We start from the raw sequence: 14,652 nt of genomic DNA on the forward strand, positions 1-14,652 counted from the left end.
CTTGTCCCCGGCACAACTCCCCCGCCCCTCCAGGCTGCTCCCTGTCTCGGTGCTAAAGGCCAGGCACGCGTGCTCCTCATGTGTGCCCTGGCCGTGTCGGGGCCAGTGCTTTAGAGAAGTCCTGTTCACGGAGGGGAGCCAGCACCACGGCTGGGAGCACCAACTGCAGACAGGCCTCCTCCTGAACATAGGGGGATGAGTGGCACCTCCTCACAGGCCCATTCCAAGGTGTCACGGGAGTACACAGGCCAAGGACAGAGTTTGCGGGGTGGCGGTTTCTCCTGGGGGAGGCACTTCCTCAAGGTCAGGTAACTAGACCCGGACTGGTGGCACCAGCGTTCCTCTGGCTGGGCAGAGTGGCCGTCACTCCTGACCGGGGCCCTGGCAGGCACAGTGGCAAGCATGTCACCTGCATGTCACCCCCAACTCTGTGTGGCAGAGACCGAGGCCCACGTACAAAGCGGGAGGCCTTCATGTGAACCCTAACTCGCAAGGGCCTTCTCACTTCTGCTGAGGAAATGATCACAGTCCGAGGGCGCCCTCTACCTTGAGCTCGTGTGCTAGGACCACATTGCTCATGCTGTCAGCCTGCAGGCGGAACGCGTGCTCCCGCTTTTGCATTTCAGATTCAAACTCCTGGAGCAGCTCCTGGAACAAAAAGAGCTGGTGGTGAAAAGAGCACGGCGGGGCCAGCAGAGACCCGCAGGCACGCTGAGGGCAGGAGGGACGCAGAGGACCTAGTGGAGGACGAGGTCAAGATTGGGCTGGGGCCTGTAACACTGCATGAAGGACATCGGAGGGCTCGTGTTCCCACCGTGGGCGTGGGTTTGTCCCTCTCCCCTGTGGTCCTGTGGGGTTTTGCTCTGCACAGACGGAGCTGCTAGCGGACCCACAAGGAGAGACACCAGACCCATGAGCCCAGAACCACCCCTCCCGGCAGTTTTGTTGTTGGTTCTGTCTGTCTCTAAACAACACGCCACTCTTCCCTCCGCGCTACTTGCCGGCTTCCTGAGCAGCTCCACCCCACACCCCCGACACGGGGCTCACGGCTCCACTCCCCTGGCTGTGTAAGCCTCACCCACGGGCTGAAACCAAAAGTCCATAAACTATTACAACAATAAAGTGATTCACGGCTCACCCAACAGCGAACGATTATGACGGTTCCCATCTCATCATTTCTCCCGGAGTTTTCAATTCTCTGTCTCTCCCCCCCGACCCCCCACCCCCCCCCACCCCCATCCCCACCCCCCGCCCCTTCTCTGTCTGGTTCTCTCCTGTTTCCTGAGTGGTGTCCGCTTCCCAGGACACACCCTATAATGTGATCCTTTCTTCTCCTGGGGTGTGGTCCCTCCAGGGCCCTCAGTCTCCATGCCCATCTGGTCTCTCCCTGGGCTGCCTCATAGCCAGCATCCAGGCCTGAGACTCACAGCTCCCCCAGGCGGTCCTCGGTATTCCTGGATGCCCTCTTCCTCTCTCCTGGTTTCCTCCTGCTGGAAAGGACCCTCTTCCCCACCTCAAGAGCTCCCATCAGGGTGAGAATCCCACGATCCCCTGCCCCACTCGGCCTTCTCCCAGGGGGCTGGAGCGGGAGCTGCCCTCGGTTTCCCTGCCCCACCTCTCTCAGACTCACGGGCTTCCAGGTGAGGCTGCCAGCTCAGCCCTGTGACTGGCGCCACCCAGTCCTGGGGACCCGCCCAGCTCAGGCCCCCATTCTCCTGGCAGCCTCCTCCACTCCATCTCTTGGTTCTCAATGTTCTGAACTCAGAAGGGAAACAGAGGCAGCTAAAGGCTGACCCCTCGGCCCCGACACACAGCCACGCTGCACAGGGCTCGCTCAGTAATTGCACTCCAGTAACTTCCTGAGAGACTGTCACCCAGCCAGAGGCATCCACACCCTCACACCCCAGGGCCCCGGGCTTACATCTCTTCCCGCAACAGCGCTGAAGACCTTGTCACGTGTCTTCTGTCCCAAGCTGAGGTTGAGGAGTTTGGGCCAGGCTCTGCCTCTACAGGTTTTCTGGACGTTTGTAGCATCTCCTCTTTGTTCCTCTGAAACCCCTTTTGCTCATGGCTCTGGGGGCCTTTCAGTCTGAAGTCCCCACCCTGAGAAGTGGCTATGATGTTTACTTGATAATCTGACGCCTTCCTGTTCTCTGCTGTATGTTTCTGGAATTTGTATTGTTAGATGAATCCTGGATTTATCCTCCATGTCTCTTAAATTCTCTCTTGGATTTTCTGTGTCTTTTTTACATTTTCTGAATTAATTTCTTTATATATACTTTTATTTTTTAAATTTTAAATATTTATTTATTTATTTGGCTGCGCTGGGTCTTAGTTGCGGCATGCGGGATCCCCGTTGCTGCATACGGGCTCTTAGTCATGGCATGGGGGATCTAGTTCCCTGACCGGGGATTGAACCCGGGCCCCCTCATTGGAAGTGTGGAGTCTTAACCATTGGACGGCCAGGGAAGGCTCTATACATATATATTTTTTTAAATTTATTTATTTATTTTTAGCTGTGTTGGGTCTTCGTTTCTGTGCGAGGGCTTTCTCTAGTTGCGGCAAGTGGGGGCCACTCTTCATCGCGGTGCGCAGGCCTCTCACTGTCGCGGCCTCTCTTGTTGCGGAGCACAAGCTCCAGACACGCAGGCTCAGTAGTTGTGGCTCGCGGGCCTAGTTGCTCCGCGGCATGTGGGATCTTCCCAGACCAGGGCTCGAACCCGTGTCCCCTGCATTGGCAGGCAGATTCTCAACCACTGCGCCACCAGGGAAGCCCTTCTATACATACTTTTAATTGTCAAAATTCTTTCTTGTTATGATTGGCCCTTCCTCCTGGCATCCTGAGTTATGGATGCAAAATACACCCCTGGGGGCACTGATCTCAGCAAGCCCCCACAATGTGCCCTTAGACACTGAAAATGAAGATATAATGGGATGAGTGTCTGGCTCTGTCACCACCCCATTCCCGAGAGGCTCAAGTTCTCACCTTGGGGGAACGACACGGGAAGATCCTCATGGGAAGGAGGGAAATAGCCAGCCCCTGCCCTGGGAGCAGGAAGGTGGCTACTCTCCCGGCCCATCCTCCAGGACTGGGCTGATAGGAGTTGCAGGATCACTGGGACCGCCTGTGGGGCCCAGGAGGCCAGAGCACCAGAGCCGCCCACGCAGACAGCTAGACCAACACAGACAACCAGACGCCATGCCCGGGCAAGCCTAGCATGGGCAGGGCCACACGGCCCACCGTGCTGCCTCACACCTGAGCTGATCACACAGCGGCGGGTTTTAGGATCACTGTCTCGGGAATCATCTCTGTCCTACCCCGGGTCATTTTCCCTGTTCCTCTGGGCCTCTTCTTATGTTGCTGGCATTTCTCTGTCTTGTAATCCTGCCTCAGTTATATGCTCCTACTCAGGAATGAGGCAATAAAAAGTCCACTGGGATGCTGAAATTAAAAACACCTGCTATTCATAAGAGACTGTTACAAAAAGGGAAAGGAAAAGCACAGTCTTAACCGCTGGACTGCCAGGGAAGTCCTGGAAGAAAACATTTGAAATACATATACCTAAGAACTTGTTTCTGGAATATATATGCAGAACTCTTACATATCAGTAATGTGAAGACAAATAACCCAATTTTTTTAAGTACAAGAAAGCTGAATAGACACTTCACAAAGGATATATGAATGGCCAGTAAGCATGTGAAAAGATGCTAAATCTTTGATCATCAGGGATAAGCACACTAAAACCACAGTAAGACACTACTACACACCCACTAGACTGGCTAAAGAGAAAAAGACTGACAACACTAAGTGCTAGCAAGGACAGGGAGCGACTAGAACGCTAATCTGCTGCTGGTGGAATGTGACGCTACAACCATCTTGGAGGATAGCTCGGCAGTTTCTTAAAAAGTTACTCACAGGGCTTCCCTGGTGGCGCAGTGGTTGAGAATCTGCCTGCCAATGCAGGGGACACGGGTTCGAGCCCTGGTCTGGGAAGATCCCACATGCCACGGAGCAACTAAGCCCACGTGCCACAATTACTGAGCCTGCGCGTCTGGAGCCTGTGTTCCACAACGGGAGAGGCCGCGACAGTGAGAGGCCCGCGCACCGCGATGAAGAGCGGCCCCCGCTCATCGCAACTGGAGAAAGCCCTTGCACAGAAACGAAGACCCAATGCAGCCAAAAATAAATAAATAAATAACTTTATTAAAAAAAAAAAAAAGTTACTCACAGGGGCTTCCCTGGTGGCGCAGTGGTTGAGAATCTGCCTGCCAACGCAGGGGACACGGGTTCGAGCCCTGGTCTGGGAAGATCCCACATGCCGCAGAGCAACTAGGCCCGTGAGCCACAATTACTGAGCCTGCGCATCTGGAGCCTGTGCTCCGCAACAAGAGAGGCCGCGATAATGAGAGGCCCGCGCACCGCGATGAAGAGTGGCCCTCACTTGCCGCAACTGGAGAAAGTCCTCGCACAGAAGCTAAGACCCAACACAGCCATAAATAAATAAATAAATAAATAAATTAAAAAAAAAAAAAAAAAAAAGTTACTCACAGCCGTAGTACACATTGCAGAAATTGCACTCCTGGTCATGTAGCCTGTGTCCATTCAAAGACGGCCAAGAATGCTCACAGCAGCCTCATTCGAAATGGCCCCAAACTGGAAACGACCCAAGTGTCCAAAACGTGCGTTGACAGAGAACGGAAAGAGACTGGCACCTCCACACAACACAGCACTGGCACCGGGAAGGAACAAGCTGCCAGCTACATGACAACTATACGCCTCAGACACGTCATGCTGAGAGAGAAGTCAGACAAAAAGGGGCACAGTGCGTGGCTCCATTCTCACAGGACTCTCCGAAAGACAGATCTCACTGCAAGCGGCAGGAAGCAGGCCAGTGGGGCCGGTGCCAGGGGTGCTGCTCCCTGACTGCAAAGAAGCACGTGGAACTTTGGGTGGCAGGAAAGTTCTGTCTTGGCTGTTACTCAAGTACCTGTGTTAAACCTTATTGAACTGCACGCTTAACACGGGTGCATGGACTGTAGGAAATTACAGCTCAATTAAGTTGAATCTTCGCAGAGCCGACTGAGGGCGCTGCTTCCCTAATGTCAGATCTGCGCTGCAGACACCAGGGCCCACACAGCCGCCTTCCTTCTCCCCATGGGTAGTTCAATTTCTGTAAAGAAAACTGTGCTGAGCTTCTGCCTGGGGAAGGAGCTCCTGGCTGCTGGGAAGTCCATCTGCACGTGAGGGGCGTGGTTTGCGGCCCCAGATACAGACATCCACCTGCACGTGCATGGCCCCTGGTGTCCCAAGGCCTAACCTCTCTGAGTCTGTAGGCCCACTGGCTGCGTTTCCCACAGGCCCGCTCCCCAGCTGCTGCCGCCGCCCTCCCGGAAAGGCGCAGGCTCACTCATCCGTGTGCTGAGGCCCTTCTCCTGCTCCCGTCACTGCTGTGGGTTCTCACTGTCTTTAGTCCTTTATCATCTTGTTTACAGTGGTGACAGGAGAGCAGACACTCGTGGCTGATGTGCCCTATGGACGGGAGGTCTGGATACAGATGCAGAAATCACACATTGAGGGACAGAGTCAAACTGAAATGCACGTGCTGGAAAGCACAGCGCATGGAGAGCCCAGCACACTAGCAGGATTCCAGGTTTCTGACCAAGTAATGAGGCCCCTGCTTTTGAAGAGACTTGGACAGACTCAGCTACCTGAAGGAAAGAGTCGCGGAAGGCTGAACCCAGCCTGAGCGCGCCGGCAAGAATGGGCTCGTCTGCCTCCGCCCTGCAATAAACTCCACAGCAGCCTCCCTCCCCTCCTCGGAAGGTGGGGGGCCTCAGAGACACCATGCAGAAGTACAACTGAAAACATACTTTTTTTATCCCTTGAGAAGCAAGACGAATTATAAGGGGTCACATGAGTAACCCCTGTTGGGATCAGAATATGAAAATCATTGAGATTCACTCCTAACGCTACAAAATACTGAAGCACTTGGTTTCTGCTCAAAGTTCTGCAGTCTGTGGGCTCCAGGGGGCAGGAAGCCCTTGCACAGGCAGAGCCTGGCCCAGACCAGCGGGCAAGCATTTAGTGTCCTTGGTGAGGAAACAAGAAACCCACCACCCCTGCAACGCGCTGCTGCGTCCAAGTCCACTCCCCGTCCCCACTTCACCCCAGAGACATGCAGCTCAGGCCCGCCTCCCGACCACCCTCTTCTCTTGCTCCTGGGGGCCCCTCTCCTGCTAGTCCCCCACCCATGCCCCTGCCCTGTGCCGATGTCCCCGGCTCAGCCTGGATGGCTCCTCTGCCTACAGTCACCCTTTGGGGATGCCCCAGGTTCCCAGCTCTGTACCCTGTGGCCCACCCCCTCCATCCTGACCTCCCGGTTTGTCCAACTGGGAGCGCAGGAGCCACTTCCTATGCAGCCCAACCAAGCGCCCTTCCCATCCTCCCTGCGCAGTTCCCCCATCTCCAAACAGGGCAAGTCGTCCCGCCAGGCGCTTAGCCCCAAACCAGATGTGTCCTCGGCGCCTGCCTCTCACCCCATCTGATCTGTCAGTGTGTGCACTGGCTCTGCTGTCTAGGTGTATCCAGAACCTGCCAGTGGCTCAAGCCCCCCACCTCTCACCTGGGGCTGTGGCAGCCTCCTCGTGTTTCCCTGCCTCCCCAGTCCCACAGGCTGTCCTCAACCCAACAACAGAGGATCTTTTAAAAACTCAACTTGGCTCACAAGCCCCCAAGAGTTTCTCACCTCACTTGGAGCAAAGGCCATCCTCACGAGGGCCTGGGAGGCCTACACTGCCACTATCTCAGCCCTCTTGAACTTGAACTCTGATGCCAACTGAAGACGGGCTCACAAGTCCTCTTCTCAGGGTGCCCTTCCTGACCTGCCTATTAAAAGATCAGCCCCATCCACCCTGCCTCCCTGTGTCATGCAGGTGATGTCCCTAGGATGCTACAGCCAGAGCCTGTAATGTTCGGGTGTCCACTGTGCCCCCACAAGGGCCAGCTCACTCCCAGGGCAGGTGGGGCCCCTGCTCAGCCCTAACCCCAGGGCCCGGGATGTTGTCTGGCAAAATCTATTTGTTAAATGAATGAATAAATCAATAAATCATTGCTTCTCCTCCAGTGGCTTCTAATCCTGTGACTGCTAACCAACAGTGAAAAACCTTAAGTCCACAGTCTACAGCTTGCAGAAATAATAAACATTAAACAAACTCAACTCCCGTCATCTTATACTTCTTTTTTGAAAATAAAAATCACTATTACCATTGAATCAATTCTACCTTTGACAAGTCAATAATGAACACAAAGATCTTCAGAAAAAGGAGACGGGAAACCAGCCCAAAGGAAGCCCACAAAGCTGATGAGCACATAAGGCCCTTTCTTCAGTCACAGAGAGTCGGGCGTGGGCAGCAGAGCCCTGAGGCTGGCGTGAGCCACAGCTGTCCCTGAACCACACTAGGCAGCAAAGGCTGCCCAAGTTCCTGGCAGCAGCTCTGGACGGAGCCCAGAGCTGGAGAGTCCAGACGTCAAGTTTCCTTCCTTCCAGAGACAGGGCTGGTATAAAAACTCCCATCTGGAGGTGCCCTCCTTGTGGACAAGGGGGCTCAAAGCCTGAACGAGCCTGAGTCGCAGCAAGGGCTCTGAGTGTGGGCAGGCTGGGAAGCCACCCACAGACCCAGCCCAGCGACCACAACTCCCACCAGGGCACTACTGCCTCCAAGTGCCACTGACTGTCCTGCTAACTGGGACAGTCCCACCGCTGCCCAGAGCCCTTCCGAAACTCCTTCTTTGGAAGGGACTCCAATGCCACTTGAGGAAACCTCATGACTTAGATGAGTCACACCTGGTCCTGATCACTCAGCTCAGGCCCCAATGACCTTGGACTGTTTCCAAAAGTCAAACCCGCCCATAATGGAAAAAGTTCTTTGGTCCCTGGGGACTCCAAAAGAAAGTCCTCTGCAGGAAATTTCAAATGTTCTAAGCGATGATGGCATCATGGACAGTAAAATTCAAGCTTCCAAGAGGGGAAGGAAAGGGCAGGGCCCCCTCCTCCACCAGCCATGGTTGGTAGATGCGGCCGTGCCTGAAAGCTCGGTCAAAAGGACAGTTGTGTCCATGGGCGCCTTCCATCCTGATGGGTACAGCACATCAGGATGCCGTCCTATCTCAGGGCACTGACGCTATGCTGTGGGACAGAGGGCCCAGCAGTCAGGCCTCAGTCCGCCAGCTGACAAGTCTGTCCTCCTTGAGAACCGCTGACCCCAGGGCCCAAAAAGGAGCCAGCACAGGCAGGCACACCATTCACATCTGCCCAGTGGCACATCCACTGGGGAGTCTAGGGGCCAAGTTCAGAGCTCAATGGCTCAGTCAGCATCACTCCAAGGAGGGCAGAAGTGAGGACACATAGGTTGACTTCTAGATCCACCTCCTCTCCAATATCACAGACACAAGTCTAAAAATAAGGCGTGGGCTTCCTTGGTGGCGCAGTGGTTAAGAATCCGCCTGCCAATGCAGGGGACACGGGTTCGAGCCCTGGTCCGGGAAGATCCCACATGCCGTGGAGCAACTAAGCCCGTGCGCCACAACTACTGAGCCTGCGCTCTAGAGCCCACGAGCCACAACTACTGAGCCTGCACGCCTAGAGCTCGTGCTCTGCAACAAGAGAAGCCACTGCAATGAGAAGCCTGTGCACCACAATGAAGAGTAGCCCCTGCTCGCCGCAACTAGAGAAAGCCTGCACGCAGCAACAAAGACCCAGTGCAGCCAAAAATAAATAAATAAAATAAATAAATTTATAAAAATAAGGTGTGAGTTGTTATCCTGTGGCAGGATGACAGTACCTAAGAGTTCTTGCACTGGAAGTGTCTTGGACTCAAATTACGGCTCCGCCACTTACTGAGGGGGATCTTGGGCAGGTTACTTAATGTTTCCCCTATCTGGAAAATGTAGAACAAAATTGTGTCTCTGTTGTGTTGAGCGGATAAATTCACACACACGCACAAGGAGCTCCATGAGGCAGTTTCCATAAACACCAGTCACTGCTTTGATGACACAAGCTTGGCACATCCTGGGAGGAGACCAAGGGTACCCATGTCCTTGCATACACACAGCCCTGCCAGACATGGACTTCGGCCATAAGTGTGAAGGATATCCTTCACCGAAACCCCAACATAGCTGAGTCTCTCAGACATGTAGGCTGAGTTTCAATGACACCAAGGAGAAATTTTGGTGACAGGTTTAAGTGTCACCTGTCAGTTGATACATCTATATTTAAACTTATTTACTGCTTTGTTGAAAGAAGTACAATTATCACAACTTGAGCTCCCAGCTCTTTTCTACAGTAAATAACTCAAACTTTAACTTCATAACACTTTTTTCTAAAATAAATAAAGGAGGAAATGTTTATTCTATTTCCAAGGAAAGAGAACCCTGGGGGAGCTACTACAGAGGAAGATTTAGACATCCCATCACATTTCCCCACAGATCACCATAAAGTGGAAATCTGTGATCCCAGGATACCATATGGCTAACAAAATGGTCTTCTCCACCTGGTACAATTTTGGTTTCAGAGAGGGCGGGCAGGGCGGGCACCTGAGGAGGAACTGGACCCCACGCCCTACCTGCCGCTGCAGGGCAAGTTCGCTGTCCAGCTCCTCCAGTCTCCTTTCCAGCTTCCACTTCAGGTTCCCATACTGCTCCCGCTGCTGGTCCAGCTCACCGTTCCTGTCACTGTGTGAAAAATGCCGTGTTAAGAAAAGTAACACTGAATAGTCTCCAAACTACACATTTGCAGGGTCACCTCTGCAAACATGAGGTGACAGGTGATGCTTCACTTTTGCGGGGGTGGCTTTGGCAGGACCCAGGGGACCTACACGCTGCACCTGGACAGGTGACTGCCTGCAGAAGAGTACGTGACGTGGGATCCAGGCTCTCATGACACAATTCCCAAAGTGCCTAAGATACAATCAAAAGTCACCGGTCATACCAAGAACCAGGAAAATCTCTACCTGAATGAGAAAACACAATCCACAGATGTTAACACCAAGATGACGCAGATGCTGAAATGATCTAACAAGGATTTTAAAGCAGCCGTCATAAAAATGCTTCAACAAGCAATTTTGCACAGTTTTAGGACAAATGGAAATCAGAAACTCTCAGCAAAGAAAAAGTAACAAAGAATCAAATGGAAATTTGAGAACTGAGAAGTACAATAACCAAAACAAAGGACACCCTGGTTGGGCTCAAAGGCGGAATGAACATGTTAGAGAAGAGAACCAGTGAAAAACAAGAGTTACCTGACCTGTTAATAGAAAGAAACAGACTGAAAAAAATGAGCAGAGCCTCAGAGACCTGTGGGGTAACAAAAGATGTAACACTCTCATGTCATCACTGCAGTCCCAGAATGGAAGGAAAAAGAGGGTGGGGCCAAAAATGTACTTGAAGAAATAACGGTTGAAAATGTCCCCAATTTGGTGAAAAAGAACGGGCAGAAGACCCGAGGAGACACTTCACAAAACAGTGTACAGCACTTCAGGGCTGCAGCAGAGCGCGCAGCTGAGGCCTGTCCTTCCTTCTCACCATGAGCGGAGCCCACAAGCCTGACGGCAGCTTCAGGGTCTCAGTCGACTTGCCTCAAGTCAGCTCACTTAGTTTTGGGTTTAATATATATTTCACACCATTAAAATAATCATAAGCTCAAATATGTTTTATTATAATGATATAGATTTGTAAATCATGGGGAAAAATTCCAAATAGTTGAACCAATGTCCACTAATTTCAGCCGCACTGGGACCCAGAAAAAGACATCCAGGTGTGGCCCTGCCTGCCTTCCCTTGACAAACACCGGACAGGTGGGCGCCGGGCAGCGCTGTGGGGCGGGAGGCGTGTGGAGGGTCGGGGAGTGGGGTCCGCTGGCCCTCACCTGTGGACCCGCTCCAGCTCCAGGCGGTGTTCCTGCAGCCTCTGCTGGGACTGCTGCTGCAGATCTTCCACCCGCCGGGCCTCACCGGCCAGCGCCTGCCTCAGCTTGGCCACCTCGATCTTGAGCTCGCTCACCTCGGCCTGCCTGGCCTCCTCCAGCCCACGGGCCTGGGCAAACGCAGCATCGTAGCGCTCCAGCTCCCGGTCCCGCTCCTCCAGCACCTGCAGGTTGTAGACGAAGTCCTCCCGCAGGCGTCGCAGCTTCCCCTGCGCCTCCTCCAGCTGGCGCTGAGCGTCCTGCAGGGCTGCCTCCTGCATCTGGGAGTGCTGGGCCTGCAATGCTCGCCACTCCTCCTCCTTGCGAGCCAGCAGGGCATTCAGGGCCTGCTCTGTGGGCGGGGGCAGCATGTCGGCAGCTGCAGCAAAGAGGAGGCGGGCAACGGGTTCACCGTTAGGGACCCTGTCTTCCACAACACACACCTCAGATCCCCAACTAAGTGATCGCTGTCACCAAAGCAGGAGGATGCTCTGGCCAGTTACTGGCTTTCTGGTCACACCCTGAGTTCTGGAGAGCCAAAGGCAGCTCCCCTAGGGTCCAGCAGGGCAGGGGCATACTAGGCCCAGACCCCCAAGGCTCTTTCTACCCTATCCTCACCCTACAGCAGAGGGAACAGACAGTAAGTGCAGGATCACCGAGGTAAGAGAGGAAGGAAAGACAGGGAGTGTTGTTTGCTCACCTACAAAAGCTAGGTTCTTTAAAATAGTTTCATAAAGTGCTCTCTCCATTTTGCAAATAAAAAAATGAGGCCGCTCAGTAGCTGAGCTGTGCCCGGCCGCAGGTGGCCCCTGAGCCAATGCCCCTTCCCACCCCCATGCTCTACTCCCGGAGCTGGAATGCAGGCTCCTCTGTTCTTGTGTTTCCAGTCCATCATGCACTGATACTTTTGTAAAACACAAAAAAGTGCTAGAAAACAAATGAAAATTTAAAAAACGAAGATATATAACACGCAACTCCGATTTTTAAATGATTCAACAGCATAAAACTACTTTGTCAAATTGCCAACAAGTGTCTGAAGACCTCTTGCCTCCCGTGTCCACAGAGGATGGCCCACAAGGGGCAGGGCTGGTGAGGGTTGCTCCCCACCGGGGCACCTTCACCACTGTCCTGGTCCCATCAGCTGGCAGAGATGGGGTGGATTCTGATGTGCAAAACTGCTGGTGGGGGCGGGGGAGGGGATCTCCTGGGCTTGACTTATGCAATGGGTCCGAGGCCATGGGTCAGGCCCCGCCAGCTACACAACAGGCCCAGAAAGCATAAAGGCTGGCACAGGTGCCACTGGCATCTTCTGGGGCAGAGGGTGGCATGTGAATGATGCCTGGCTCTGAGAGTGCTTTTCCAGGAAGGCCAGGTGGGGTCTGAGGCAGGCATCCAGCAGTGACTTTTGTGTATCATTGTCCCTAAAGAGTCTGAAATGTCTGATTCATTTTAAGTGGGTCTTTTTTAAGATGAAAAAGACAAACTGTCCCAGGCCATCTCAACCCACAGGGTCAATACACATTCATAGAAACCCTCTTGGACAGAGGAACAAGATTTCAGGGGCCTGTGAAGACACCCTGTAGGTGTGGCGGTTCCATGCAGCCCATCCCAAGGGGCACCATCAGCATCAATACTGGTCCCCCTTGGTCAATGTAAAGCAAATATCCACAAACCAACTCAGAAACAGGAACAGGAGAACCTGAGGGTCATTTTTTGTTTTTATTTTTAACATTACATTTACAGCAAACACTCTCTAAACCAGAAAGAGCACAACTTTTTTAGAGACTTGAAGTTCATTTCACTCCTGAAATTACTGATAACAAAAACCAACAACAGGGGGACTTCCCTGGTGGTCTAGTGGTTAAGAATCCGCCTAGCAATGCAGGGGACACCAGTTCAATCTCTGGTCGGGGAACTAAGATCCCATATGCTGCCGGGCAACTAAGCCCACGTGCTACAACCAGAGAGCCTGCGTGACGCAACTACAGAGCCTGCGCACTCTGGAGCCCACGAACCACAACAAAGAGCCCCTGTGCCGCAACGAAAGATCTTGCGCACCGCAACTAAGACCTAACACAGCCAATAAATAAATAAATAAATAAATATTAAAAGAAAAACAAACAAAGTTCTACAATGAAACCTTACTTTCTAAAACCCAGTGGAGGTAAGAAATGAACAAATTTTTCATTTTACACAACGTTTTGATGGCATCAGGTTTACTGTGATTGAACTCTTCGTAGGACCTCAATTCAAACATCTGCAGAGTTGCTGCCACCAGCACTGCTGTCCTCAGACAGCCCAAGTCTTGCTTAGCTTATGAGTTGTGGACTCTTTGCCCTGTGAAAGGTGATCACTAATAATAGAACACATAAAGCTCTAGAGAAAAGCAACAAAAAAACCAAAAAACAAACACACACACACCCCCCACCAAAAAATTATCTATGTAATCAAAATTATTACTATTAACATCTTGGAAACAAAATGAAAAAAAAAGTAAAGTAGAAATCGTCAAAGTGGTCTAGGTTAGTATTTAGAGACTCCCAAAATATTCTGTCAGGACTAAAGAAACAATAAGGGTGCATTTTCTGGAAGAAGATGCGTGTTATGTGCTGGGCTATCCCAGTAGATAGTGGGAACATGAAACAAGCTTTTTAGACATTTGTTTCTCACAGCTCAGCAGAACAGTGCTCAGAACACAGAAAGTAAAATAAGAAACACACGATGAGGGACTTCTCTGGTGGCGCAGTGGTTAAGAATCTGCCTGCCAATGCAGGGGACACGGGTTCGATCTCTGGTCCGGGAAGATCTCACATGCCGCGGAGCAACTAAGCCCGTGAGCTTAGTGTGCCACAACTACTGAGCCTGTGTGCCACAACTACTGAAGCCCGCGCGCCTGAAGCCTGTGCTCCGCAACACGAAAAGCCACTGCAGTGAGAAGCCCGTGCACTGCAATGAAGAGTAGCCCTCACTCGCCGCAATTAAAAGAGCCCACGTGCAGCAACGAAGAAAGCCTGCGTGCAGCAACGAAGACCCAACGCAACCAAAAATAAATAAATAAATAAAATTGATTAAAAAAAAAGAAACACACGATGAACGTTAGGAATGGGCAATAAAGGCCAGGTAATTATTAAGTATTGAGCAATGCATCTGACTAAGGGCTTGCTGGAAGGTAAAGCACAAAGGAAAACAGGATCCATCACAGGATTTGCGTCTTTCATAAGGAAAAAGTAAGGCAATTTCCCAGGTGAAGCCATCGGCATTTAGATCTAAATGAATTCCTTACGTAGTTTTTCCTATAAGGGAAACAAATTGTGCAGGACAGGGCCTGGCAAGCTTTCTCCCTTTACCGGCCAGTCGGTAAATATTTAGGGCTTGGTGGGTCATCGGGTCTCTACTGAAGCCCCTCAACTCTGCGTGAAAGCAGCCACAGAGGACAGAAAAAGTATAGGCTGAGTCTCTCCCACAGGCCTGCTGTGCCGACCCCCAGAAACTTGTGCAGGGGACGCTTTTATCAGCACCTGTGTGACAAATACTATCATTTCTTAAGGCTGGTCCTCGCAGCCCCTAATCCTCAGGGGTCCGAGATGATCTCAATCTGGACACAAACATCCGTCCACAACTCCCCGGTGTCCACTGGGGGTGCAGGCCAGCCTCATGGAGGGGAGGAGGCACATGCACTTCCAGCCCAGCCCAT

General features: G+C 52.3%; 1 protein-coding gene across 13 annotated transcripts in view; it reads right to left on the reverse strand.

The window, feature by feature from the left end:
• The window catches only part of CCDC57 (coiled-coil domain containing 57), a 115,090-nt gene that overhangs the window by 89,111 nt on the left and 11,327 nt on the right, over positions 1–14,652 (reverse strand). For all 13 annotated transcript variants that reach the window (XM_068529723.1, XM_068529729.1, XM_068529727.1 and 10 more), the window contains 3 exons: positions 10,923–11,337; positions 9,622–9,730; positions 547–648 (listed from right to left, as the gene is read on the reverse strand). In XM_068529723.1, coding sequence (XP_068385824.1) covers positions 547–648; positions 9,622–9,730; positions 10,923–11,329 — 618 coding nt within the window. In that variant the 5' untranslated portion in view covers positions 11,330–11,337. The remainder of the gene's footprint in view (positions 1–546; positions 649–9,621; positions 9,731–10,922; positions 11,338–14,652) is intronic.

The sequence above is a fragment of the Eschrichtius robustus genome, chromosome 20 (genome assembly GCF_028021215.1).
Source record: "Eschrichtius robustus isolate mEscRob2 chromosome 20, mEscRob2.pri, whole genome shotgun sequence".
NCBI lineage: Eukaryota > Metazoa > Chordata > Mammalia > Artiodactyla > Eschrichtiidae > Eschrichtius > Eschrichtius robustus.